General features: G+C 44.8%; 1 protein-coding gene across 4 annotated transcripts in view; it reads left to right on the top strand.

The window, feature by feature from the left end:
* Positions 1-12,582, top strand: part of MAMLD1 (mastermind like domain containing 1) — a 276,638-nt gene extending 264,056 nt beyond the window's left edge. For all 4 annotated transcript variants that reach the window (XM_068957705.1, XM_068957703.1, XM_068957704.1 and 1 more), the window contains 3 exons: positions 8,266-8,412; positions 9,951-10,032; positions 10,327-12,582. In XM_068957705.1, the coding sequence (XP_068813806.1) occupies positions 8,266-8,412; positions 9,951-10,032; positions 10,327-11,345 (1,248 nt within the window). In that variant the 3' untranslated portion in view covers positions 11,346-12,582. The remainder of the gene's footprint in view (positions 1-8,265; positions 8,413-9,950; positions 10,033-10,326) is intronic.

Below are 12,582 nucleotides of genomic sequence, written 5' to 3'. Positions count from 1 at the left end.
GTCGCTCCAAGCGTATGCTAATGCTGAATGGGGGGGTCCCAACTTCTGACCCATAGCTAATATCCAAAAGTCACATGAAGCTACCGGGGATTCTTGAGCTGGAGTTTGAAATGCCTGTGTTATCAGCAAATAAACACCATTAATTGCTTCTAATATGTCATGCGTTGGTTAAATGACAAGATCCTTATTAATGTGTGTGTATACCAGCCTTTTCAGTGTGTGGGGGGAGAGTATGAAGTGGTAAAATGGTTTGAAATTAGTGGTGAATATTTACAGGAAGGCATAAAGAACTGTCAGTTGAGGAAAGCAGCATTTTATGTTCTTGTCCCGGATGACCTTGCTCCAAGGACAAATCAAAGCTTGATGAAATGAAGCTGCAGATGGCTAGTGATCTCAACTCTGTAATAATGAAATGACACAAGAAAAAATGAGACATCTACAGTTTGTAAATACAGTCTGAATGGAAGGGGGGAAAAGGAATTTTTAAGGGGAGATTGAGTTGACTTGGTTACAGCAGTTCAGCTTCGGATGTTTTAATAATAATTTCCATTTTAAAAAATGATGGAATCCGTCCTTATCCCCCATACTCAAGGTCAGCTTAATACATTTTTCTTTTTTAACATGTCAGTATCTTGGTTTAAAAAATTTGATCATGAGGGCTACCAAATCACAGCCTACTTTCTATCCATTATTTTGGCTTACTATTTATCACTAGATTTTGTTTTGTAAGTTGTGGTGATGTGGGCACCTAATTGGGTAGATGATCTGATACAGCCATTTTAGGTGTCTGGATAGCTGCATCTGTCAGGCCAAGAGTAAACCCCTGAGAAGTTTGAGACTGAAAAAGTGATGAGATACTTTGTGCCAGAGTGTGCTTTGTTTGTGCACTTACATGAGAGGTCAGGAGCATATATACATGCTGGTTTGCATGTGGGCAGTTTTTCTTGCAGAGGGGCTCTCAGAAGCAGTTAGGCAGCCAACTGCTATTGAAAGTTAGCAGGACTTGGGCATCTGCCTCTGCAAATTGAACCTTTTCATAAAAAGGAAAAAGAAATTCGTGGAAACGTTAACTTAAATCAGTTGATTCACAAGGTCCTGTGATCCAGCCCACCTTGCTACAGTTCACAGAGCTTTTAAAAATGATCAGGTAGAGAACTGATTTATCTCATTAGCTCTAAATTTACTGCCTTTCACTTTGTTAGAACGAAGTCTTCACTATTTTCGGATGAGATTTTTTCTTTTCTCTCTTTATAATGCATACATTCGCCATCCAGCCACTGCAGTTCTCCGCAGCAGCTTCTGCTGGGTGCTGAGCTAACCCAGCTCCTTTTGAATCTCATCGACACCTCTGTTAGAGAGCGTGCCTTGATATAACACAAGGATTACTTGAGTCAAACTACTTTATAGATATGAGATGTTGTAGTTTGTCATCACAGCTAGTGCAACCTTGTAGAGACAGGGAGAAGGACTACCAGCTGAAACTGGGGTGAGATAAATGCAGTTTTAGATTATCTCATTGAATTTATAGGCAAGCTGCCCTCCGTGCGAACGAGAGGGTGGTGTCAAGGGTTGGAGAATCATGACAGCTGTACAAGCCAAATATAAATATTTTGTTCTTTACAGAGAATTCAATTTTGGATCTTGACTATATGGAATATAGACATGTACACAACACCCATCTCTACATCTGCAGGTCTATACATGTAAGAAAAATAACAGATACATTTTATTTTAAAGAACGGTCAGGATGAGTACAGTCTTTGAGTATTGCTGCCATTAGGGGTTGGGCAGAACCTTGCATATCCTTCAGATCGCCTGGCTGGGTCTCGGGTCCTGCTTAGGATGCCCCTCCACGTGCGGAGGTGGAGCAGAGCACATTCTCCGGGGCTGTGCTCACGGGTGGCATGGCAGGACCGCCTGCGACCTGCGGAAAGGCAGGGGGTTGCTCCTGCTGGAGGCCTGAATGTGCCTCCCAGGAGCCCCCAGCCCTCAGGGACTGCGTGCGCCTGAGGTACCCCAGCTCCCCCTGCTCCCAGGTTGTGTCTCAGGTTCCCTGCTGCTCCAAAATGAGCTTCCCATGCTCTTCCTGATAATATGGTACTGGTTACAGGATCAGAGCAGCTTGATTTCAGCTAGCCTGGTAAAGCGTGCATTTTCTGCTAAAGGAAAGGCCACTGTTGCAATAATTTCCTCTGGATTTTAGGTCTTTCTGTTGTGATGGCTGCCGCTTTTCAGCAGCATTCATTTCGTTGAATGAAACCAGGTCTGAAAAAATTGATAAAGTCCTTGCACAAAAGTTTTAACTGGTTTGATTAATTCTTTTTGAAGAGGGGAAGTGGGCTCAGTTTTTGCCCTAATAAAATGCTGGGCGCGTTTTTAAAAGCACTTTGGATAGTTTGACAGGGTCTTGTTTTGTTTTATTTTGAACAACGTGCAGTATATAGGGAATGTACTATAGCAGCTATGGAGAAATTAGTATTTCATCTGCTTTGCTGGACTAGAGGAGTTCCTGATAGGATTGTTAGCAAGGTGAGGTGATTTTGTGGCTTCTACCAAAGAACCGCCTTTGAAGGAAGCTGTGTACACCCATGCCGTATGAAAAGAAGAAAGAAAAACTTAAAAGAACTTTTTTTTTTTAAAACAAAACTGTATAGCCATGGATCACTTACAGTCTTCAAACAAAGCCTTTTCCTGACTGACAGCCCCCAAGATAAGCTTAGAAACCTGAGTCTGGTAGTATTTTGTATGGTTGTATATCAAGTAAATGGGTGAAAGATGGGCAAGAAAAAGATCCCCTGAGCTGCACAGTTTGTTTTATCAATGTTCAAACATTGTGTTAAAGCAAACAAGCAAACAAGCGAAAAGCTTTGCAGCAGTTTTGAACTGAAAGGATCAATTTTATCTTGGAGGGTTTTGCTAAAGGCAAGAGGGATAAGTAACTGCTGAACTCAAGTGCTCGTGGCATGTCATAGACATCACACTTTTGAGCCAGGTGCCATGACCATTCTGCCAAATCATGCACCTGGGTTTGGTTTGCTTTGTTTGTGTTTCTTGGCCAAATAGATTGACAGTTTTATTACCTGTTTGGATTACAGCTATGGAGGCAGTGATTCTCCTTCGTAAAGGTGGCATCAAGGTTTGCTCTGAACCCGCACAAGGGTATTCGACACAGGGAGGCCACACGCAGCTTCCTTGTGGATCCAAACACAAACCTCCTACAAGCCGTGCAATTCCATGGGTGACCATGGGCGGCATTAGCTTTTGAATTGTTTAGTTCACAGTATTTTTTAAGTGGTTGTTCCTAGGAATCTTAGTTATGGACTTTAGAGCTCGGTGTTACCCAAACACGACAGCCCAGCTGAAGAGTTGCAGGGCGTGCGCTGGATGGGAGGCCGCGTACCGCCGGGGAGCCTGGGGAAGCAGAGGCATTCGTTTGAAACGAATATTTGCATTTCCTCAGCAGAGTACAGAGCTCCCCGTACGTAACAGGCGTTCCTAATATACAGAACAAAATTGGGTTAATGAAACTTCACCACACCCCTAGAGACGTGTGTCCCGGCAGCGAGCTCAGGTCCACCCGCGTTCCCTGCCGAGCCACCACGGCCCTCCAGAGGGTCAGGAGCAGAGGCTGCTCTTCAGTCTTGTTGCCATGCTTTTCCTCTTTGTTTTACTTACTCTGTGATGTCTTGTTAAATACTTCAGGGCTGGGTACCTTTGCTTCCAAAAAATCAAGTGGCAAAAAGCAGTCTGTCCCTTCCTCACATTTTCTACCCTGACCCCGCCATTTCCTTTTGTCTTTTCCTTTTATTCTTTGGTGCTGTGGCTTATTTCAACAATCCTTTGGTTTTAAGGTACAGAATTACTGGACTCAGCTGGATTCCCCATTTAAAGCTGAGGGAATATTTGTCAAATCAGTAATGCCTTTTGAAATGGCAGAAACTTTTTAAATGCAGCTACTATATGCATTTTTAATTAGATGCATTTCCGCTCTTCCACGGCTGTTAATGCTTTCATTTAGGAAGTAGAGTTTTTCACCTACTCTGCAAATATCTACTGAAATGTGCAAAGCTGCGTGGCTCTCTCCCAGTAACCTTGCTATGACCTGGTTATCTGTTAGAACCACAAAGAATTCAGTCTCTAATTAGTCCATCTGTTAACTATTGAAATTCATGGCTGAGTTTTATTGTCTGGGTCTGTAACATAATGCTGAATGGTCTCACCTGGCAGCTTATTTCTTATAAAGCAAATGTGCCTTTCCAAGAGCCGTTTTGGTGCGGATAACTGTCTTTTCAACAGTGGACAAATGACTCTGTCTAGCGGTCTGCAGTCCCCTTCCTGCCCTCACTGAAATAAATTGTAGATCTCCAATAGCTCTGGGCTTAAGTCAATACAATTTAACATGTGCATTTCTTTATGTTATATTCTTTAGAGTTACACTGTAAGAGCAGATGGGAAAGTTTAATAACGACAAATGAGTTTAGTGTTTTCACATAGCCCTAAAAAACAATGAATGCTCTTTATTAAAGATTAGAGGGATTTTTACATATTTGCCAAAGAGTGATTAAAGCTCTAACTCTGATCCTCATAAAGTCTTGCTTTTAAATTCTTTTTGGACTGTTTGTTAATGAGGATTCAGAGGAATTAGGGGCCATAAATTTCTTCATTCTCACTTAAGTGAAGCCACAAAGTGATTACTGGATATATAACGGAGGACTGAACTGGAGTTTATCAACTGTGCTCACCCAGGACAATTCATCTCTGTGCTTATTTACTGCAGTTGTGCGTCTCGTGTGTAATAAGATGATGAGGTTGGGTAGGTTGTGCTCGTCAGTGATTTTTAAAGGTTGCAGATGCATAAATACATGTGGTAGGTCTCAGTAGCACTGTTCACACGCTTCGAGTCAAGTATGTGCCTGAATGTTTTGTTGGATCAGACCCATGCTTACTACAATTGGACACAGTAATTTGCAGATGCATTTTGCACAGTCTTAACAGTCTGCCATTGTACACAGGCTGGGCTTTCGTAAAAGGCTGGCTTCACGGGTGTGGGCAGTTGCTTTTGCATGACTATCAGTGTCTGGATATTGACACAACCAGTACCCGTTCCTGCAGACCTCGAATCTGATTCTTTTCTCCTTGCTCCTGAAAGTAGTCCGCAAGATACTAAGTCAAAACAGTGAAGCTGGCACCAGTGCCATTTCGAACAGACACTGCCAAACTGGAAAGCCCTGGGAGTACTGCAGGAGCTGCGAACCGGCTGCGCGACAGTTCGCCTAGCAACAGAAACACATGCTCGCAAACACATGGGCCCAAACTCCACCTCTGTGTTGTGTGCTCTGGGGCTAGCAAGTCCGTGGATTTGATGTTTTGTTATGAGTTACGGAGAGAGAAATGACAAAAAAACCGGATGCATACATGCAAACATGTATTTTTAAAAGCGGAAGAATAAGGATCCCCTGCAGACATCTGTATCCTGCAGGGTAGCCTGCAGCGAGCTGAGGTGCCCAAGCCTTTGGGGGTGAACACCCCCTTCCGTGCTTCCCGACTTTGACACTACAATCCTCCTCTCTTTGCTACCTTCCTGAATTTTAAAATGGGATAGTCCAAACTATAGACAAGTTAAGATTAGGGCTTGTTTGGCTTCACCTTGGTATAGGAAGGAAAATGATTTTTCTTGGGGAGTGATGAAAAGGAAAAACGTTTAAAGTTCATTAACCTTTGGTACAGATAGCAGTGTCCTTTAGACTACACCGGAGCTATTCTTAGTCGTGATGTTTACATGCTTATTTTTTACTGTAAGGGAATACAGTAGTTCCCACTAGTGGTGAAGAGAGAGAACTTTCTCCTTTTTCTTTTTTTTTTCCTTTTTCTTTTTCTTTTTTTGGCTTAACCTAAATGTGAACTGTAAAAGGAAAGATTTTGCATTCATGCCTTGTCTTCCTGTCTATGCTATTTTGTCCTAATTTCCCCAAAAGCAAAAATTATATCTATAGATTGCTTCTTTACTGGCTAATTAAGTGTTATACAACTTTGCTCTGAAAAACTCAGCAACCCATTCTGTGTATTTGCAAATGAACTTCACTGATTGTCATTATTGCTATAGGGTGCCTGCAGAAAATCCCATATAATTAAGCTGTTGTACTGCCACAGCACAAGAGCTGCAATTAGTAATGTGATTTACACTTCTTTTACCATTAATACTATGGAAAAAATCAACATTATTTTCTTGATGATGCTTAAGAGAAATTAGAATGAGGTGGACATGATTAGGAAAAGAGATTTTAATGTTATGACTTGTTAATGCAATAGCCCTGAGCTAGACATCAGAATGATTGTCCTTGCACTAAACTCATTTGCTTCAGTAAGCACAAACCCTCTGCACGCAACAAGACAAGTTGGGAGGAAATTGGATAGATGGCAGGGATTTTGGTGGTATGAACATTTCAGTGTCTTTCATGTGTAGAGTACACAAACTGAATCCCTGCACTTTCAAGTATTCCCCTAGAGGCAATCTGCATTATTCAAAGCTTAACTATGGCTGCAGAATACTCTCTGACATGAAAGCAGAATGCTAGCTTTACATGAACTTTCATATTTACAGCAGTAGTAAATCATATTTACTTTTTCCCTCCCCTCTGTCTTTTTCGGTGGGAGAGAGGGCGTAAAATGGGTGGGGGAGAGGTGTCCAGCAGAATTGTAAGCAAAGCACCAGCAATAAAGTCTAGTCTTATGAGACTGCCCATGAATAGGAATGATAATGAGAGCAGTGATGAGCTGCAGGTTTGTGTCTTTTAGTAAATTATCTAGCAGGCATTTACATTTCATCAATTGTGCTTTTGCATAATAGACCCAAGTGCTGCAACAAAAGGAGGCACCATAAAAATGAGTAATTTCAGTGACCTTCTTGGTAATTGCTCTTATAAAGAATATCTTGGAAGGAGTTGGGTGATTCCTCATGGTGAAGCTGTTGTGAGAAGGAGCCCCCGGCCCGTGAAGGCTGCCTTTTGACAAATGCCTTCCAATGCTTTCTTCTGGCCACTCTGAAACATGGCTCGTATCCTGTTTTCTCCATCTGAGCATGGTCCTAATTGTCAGATGTCAAAAGGCGACAACCATATTCTTCTTGCTTATCTCCTGATAACATTGATTCGCAAACAAAGGATGTGGCTTCCATTCGGAAAACAAAGGAAGCATGGCCTAGCTAAGGATGCTGGATATATTATACATACTTCTCCCTGCCAATAATAACAAAACATCATAAATAATGTAGAGGCTGGATGTGAAAATGGAGAAAGGGGATTACTCCGGTACTGCTGGTGCCTGGGTATGGCACTTACAGGATCACTTCCCTTCTTGTCCTCAGTGAGGCCTTGACTTCTTTTCTTGTTTTTCTCCTGCATTTCCCTGACTACCTGCCAGGTCTTAGGATGTTTTGACTTCAATGTATTTTTTTAAAAATCTTTTTCCCTTTTGGGTTGTGTCTTCTTGGTGTTTCTGTGGGGTTTTTTTTCTCTCTTCTCCCCCACAGCTGTGTTTCTTCAGAGCGAAGCCCTCAGCTAACGAAAAGCAACGCTCATCTTTTATTGGCCACTCACAGTGATGCTGGTTTTCACCAGCCAAGAACCAAGCCCATTTAATTGCTAGCTTGTGCCAGGCCACGATCTGACCCTGCATTTTTGTGTGGTCCCCTCTCCTTTCATGGTCAGCTCTCTCCTTGTTTGTCAGATCAGGGAACCCACAAATTTACCGTTTCAACCCGGGCCCACCTCTCCCAGGTCCCTGGCCTGACTCCTCCTTTTCCCCTCTTAGGCCTGTAGTTTGCTGTTTTCTTTTACTCTAGCCTTCTTCTTTATATGCAATAGCCAAATCCTATCCTGATGCAACTTTTCTTTCCGTATGTCTTTCAGTGTAACAGTTGGGGAACTGGTGGGAAATGTGACGCTTTACTCACATCCCTTCTGCCAGCCAGGCAGCCATGTGACTCCATTAATCGTAGTGAATCAGTCCCGTAGCCTTGGGCTAGTCACAGAGAATTTTGGATTAACCTTTTACTTCTCTCATTTCTTCTTGTGCTGATCCTCTGAAGTCCAAGCAGTCCTTTGCCCCTTGCTGTCCTCCCCATGACATGGGGGCCCATATGAACCCACAAGGTGTTTTGGCAAGGGACAGCCAGAGACTGGAGAGAGGGCATCAGCAGAGAGGATAAAGGCTTCTGTTGCTGTCTCCCTGATGAGATTAATTTTCTTTTTTCATCTTTCTTGGCAGGATCAAAATCCTGGAATCGTTGCCAGGCTTCAGGAGCCGGGCTCCATCCCAAGCGGAGGCTCTGTGCCGGCACCAGCCACGGTGAACGGCTACACGATGAGGAACCATTTACTGAAGCAGCAAATAATGAAACGCCAGCTGATGCAGGTACGGTGCCGAGCGCCTCTGCAGGCTCCCGTGCTGTCCGCCCAGTGGGGAAGGACAGGACTGACTGGAATGGGGAAATCACCAGTCAGCAAACACTGAGGAGTGACCCAGGACTTGCTGGGCTGAGTCAGACCAGGGATGTGGTTAGTCCAGTCTGTCATACCTGACAGAGGCAATGGCCAAGTGCTGCTCAGCAAGTTTGAGTGCAGATCTGCCCACTCACAGGCAAGGGGAGACTTCCATCACCTCCCCATCACTGCCATCATCCCTTGTGAGCCTCAGAGCTGGGAGGACAGGTACTGAGAAGTGAGGCCTGAAAAGTGGGCAAGTCTGCCCCAGCAGGGCTGTTCTCCATCCTTGCCGCTCGCTCTAGTTCCCTGGGGATTCCCAGAGCAGGTGATAAAGCGGGATCCAGTTTGTGCTGGATGTCTCTGATCCCTCTAGAGATAGGAGACGTCCTTGCGCGAGGCCTGGAGCATGCTGTGTGAAGGAGCAGGGTTGGGAGCGATCTCGCAGGTGAGCTGAGTGCGTGGCACAGAGCGAGCGCCTGTCTGACTTCCTGAGCACGCTGCTCGATTTGGGGCAAGGAGGCTCTTTTCTCTGGCTGGAGAAGGAGATGACCAGGAGCTCAGTAAACCTCTCCACCAAGTACTGTCCTGCTCTTTGATAAAATTCCCTTTCAAAAGCAACTCTGCCTCTGCCTCTGTCAAGCTTATCTGGCTGCTGTAACACGGTGGGAGTTTGGCCAGGCCTCAGCTTGCGCTGTACACAGAGAGTTTCCCCAGTCACAGCTGCTGCCCACAGCAGGGATGCGAGTGCAGTGGGCAGGTTCTGGGGTTAAATGGTGGGAGATACAAATCGGGTCGCTTGGAGAAAGCCAGCAGTGCCCTGCTCAGCGGGCATTTCCAAGGATCCCTGGCCTCCTGTGGTTCACTGCTCTGTTTTGATTTTAAGTGGCATCTAGCACTAAAGTTGATGCGCCTGAGCAGAGCCATCCTCTAAGCAGGGTAACAGCCACCAGCAGCCTCCTGTTCGTCCCCTATGGGTCCCTGAAATGCTGCTGTAGATGCTGTTCATTAATAGTCTTTGGGCACCTTTTGCCCCAGGATCTGGTACTTCAGAGAATACGTCCAAATAGTCAGCACGAGAGGCGCTGGGGAGCCACCAGGATTGCCGCAGCCCCAGATGCGCTGCGCTGCGCTCACAGGCTGGTGAACACACGGGTCTCCACGTTCGTCCAGCTCCCCACTGGCCTTGGGCTGCCTGCAGAGCGTCTGCTGACTGCAGCACTCCTAATGCTGGGCTGTTTAGAGGACACCTTTGCAAGAAGGGGCGTGTGAGCAATTAAGATCTAGTCTGAAGGGAACTGTCTAGGCTGAGCCTCTGCAGAGGTGTTTGTGTGTGTGTGTGTGTGTGTGTGTTTGCGTGTGTGCACTGGAGAGGTTGTTAATGCTGACAGTGGCTACACTTCAAGTGTCTGCTGCTATTCTTGTTTGTCGAGAGACTGCAACTTGACTATTATTTCTCTTGTCTTCCAGGAAAAGCAGAGACAAAACATGCTGGGAGTAACATCTGAGCAGAGGAGTTTGTTTGCGGCTCAGCAGATGAATCAGTTTCAAGGTAAGAAGGGAAATGGCGTGCTATTAAAAGCCTCAAGGAGCCAGGGTCTAGGATCTGATTAAATACAGGGCTTTTAATGATTCTCTGCCCTGAAATAAAAGCATTCCACATTTTATCACATGACGTGAGATTCACCCATTTCCTTATCACTCCAGTAGCAACTCGGTTACAAAGAACAGAGAGGAGAGGCCCATGTAATGAAAGAGATAAATAAGGAAAAGCAGCCTGTTCAGGAGCTGCCGTGTTTCCAGGGTGAACGTACGCTCGGTGGCTAACGTGTCTCTTTGTATGCAGCTGTGCAGCAGCCCATTCCTACTGACTGCAGCCAGCCGATGCCAGCTCCTGCAGCCAACCACCGCATGCTGCCGTCTAACCCAGCCCTGCTCCAGAGCACCCTGGCCTCGGGCATTGCCCCCGCCACGGCCAGCCAGAGCAGTGGGACGATGGTGATGATTCCACACAATCCTGGCAAACAACAGGGGATTTTTGCACCTAATTCTGACTTTAACATCCCACTGCGGCCAAGCCAGAACTCGCTGGGCATGAACTCGGGATGCCAAACAGTACATAGCCACTCTGCTGTGCGGCCGGGAATGGCGATGGCAGGCTTTAGTTCTGGTTCCTTAACAAATCACTCTGCAACTCAGCAACACTTGAGACAGCCGAGTATGCCAAGAATCCCTAATGTCTATCCCAACTCATCTGCCCAGATGTGGACACCAACTGCTGTGCCAAGGATGCCAAATCAAAGCCAAATGGATGCCAGCATGCAGCAGTTCTCCAGTAGCGCTCTTTTCTCCAAACAGAACGTGAGACCAAACACATCAGGTCAGCAGTTTTCCCAACAGGCCATAGTGCCACCTAATCAGATTGCTCCCAGCGTCCAGGTCAGACAGATGCAAAAACTAAGCATGGGACAGTCTGGCCAGGGCTTGAGCTCAGTGAGTAATCAGAACTTGAGACACAATTTAACCAGAGGACCATTGCCAGCTATGAATGTTATGAAATCCATGCCACAAGGAGTGTCCAGTTTTAACCAGCTCAATCCTGCCTCGGGCCTTGGCCCGCCAAGTTACCCTTCCACAGGCCAGCCATCCGATACGTTCAGCCGAATGAGCGCTGCTGCCGAGCTGCCGCAGTATGACTTTGTGCCCCAGCACAGTAACTCGATCCTGCCTGGGAACTGCAGCGACACTGACTTCCTCGACTCTCTCATGAAGAACAGCAGCAGCAATGACGAAGAGTGGTTGAACAATTTGACAATGATAGACGACATTTTGGGACAGCATGCTCAAAGCTCCGGACATGTTTAGCTCAGAGAGAAGCGGTCTCAATGTAAATAACATAAGTATGACTTTTAGAAATAAGAGACAGCCCATGAAAACAGCCACCTCTTTCAATACAGAATGAATGGACTCGGCCAATTCTTTGCCTGCATCAAAGTTTAATATTGGCAGTTTTTCAGATGACTGTAAATATTTGAATATTTTGTAAATTATGTTTTCCTAAACCTTAAATATAGAAGTATTTATACTTCTTTGCTGGACTGTTTGTAAATAAATCTATAGCATAACTTTTGGTTTTATTATAGGGATTTCATTATACCTTGTTATAAATATGCAAATAATATTGTTAGTTTCAGTAATACTGTGTATTACAGCATAAATTACTTATGTTTTTGACATAACTTAACACATGAGCGAGGGGTGTCATTGCAACCAGAATAAGCAGAAATCAAATGTGGCATCTGTTCTCCCGTATCAAGAGGAAAGACGAAGAAGTTGCATTAAACACATATATAAAAGAAACTAGCTAATTCACTCATAGCCTCAGTCTTGCAAACTGCTTTCGGTATGCAGGTCCCACCAGGGCTGTCAGTGCGTTCAGGGATCTGTCTGCAGAGACCCATTCGCGAGATCACAGGGAAGTTCTCAACTCGATACACTCCAGCGCATCGGTTAGACACTGACAGTGCACAGTCCGCTGTCCTGCGGTGGGTACGTGCTCGGGATGTTGCAGCTGTTGGCGTGTGCGTGTGCGCACGCGCGTGTGTGTGTGTGTGTGTGTGTGTGTGTGTGTGTGTGTACATTGCAGCCAGCTGAGGAACTGCACTGCGTGAAATGAGTTACACCGCAGAGGAAATACCGTTTGGACATTGCAAAGGCTTCCTGGCAACTGTATCATTCAGTGGAAGGGTAGTTCTGGTCTGCACACCTCTGTCATGTATATTTGTAGTGTACAGGTGATTTGTTCCTGGTTTTAAGGCTTTTCATAATTTCTGTTTTAATGTGAGACTTTTTCAGGGGAAAGTCTATAAACATTAATAGTTAATTTTTGATGTTTTTCTGTCAGCTACTATTGTTCCATGTATATTTAAGAGTCTGTTTATAAAAGATTCACTGTACTGTAAACTTCTTAAAATGTTCATACTTTGTGTAATCATATTTTAATAGTCACGTCATACTTCGCAATACATTTGTAATATAATGTCAGCTTCAAGCACAGAATGTTTTTTTCTTCATACCATAATAAACTGCCAGGGGAAAATTG

The sequence above is a fragment of the Struthio camelus genome, chromosome 11 (genome assembly GCF_040807025.1).
Source record: "Struthio camelus isolate bStrCam1 chromosome 11, bStrCam1.hap1, whole genome shotgun sequence".
Taxonomy (NCBI): Eukaryota; Metazoa; Chordata; class Aves; order Struthioniformes; family Struthionidae; genus Struthio; species Struthio camelus.
This window is presented reverse-complemented; position numbering and strand designations above follow the sequence as displayed.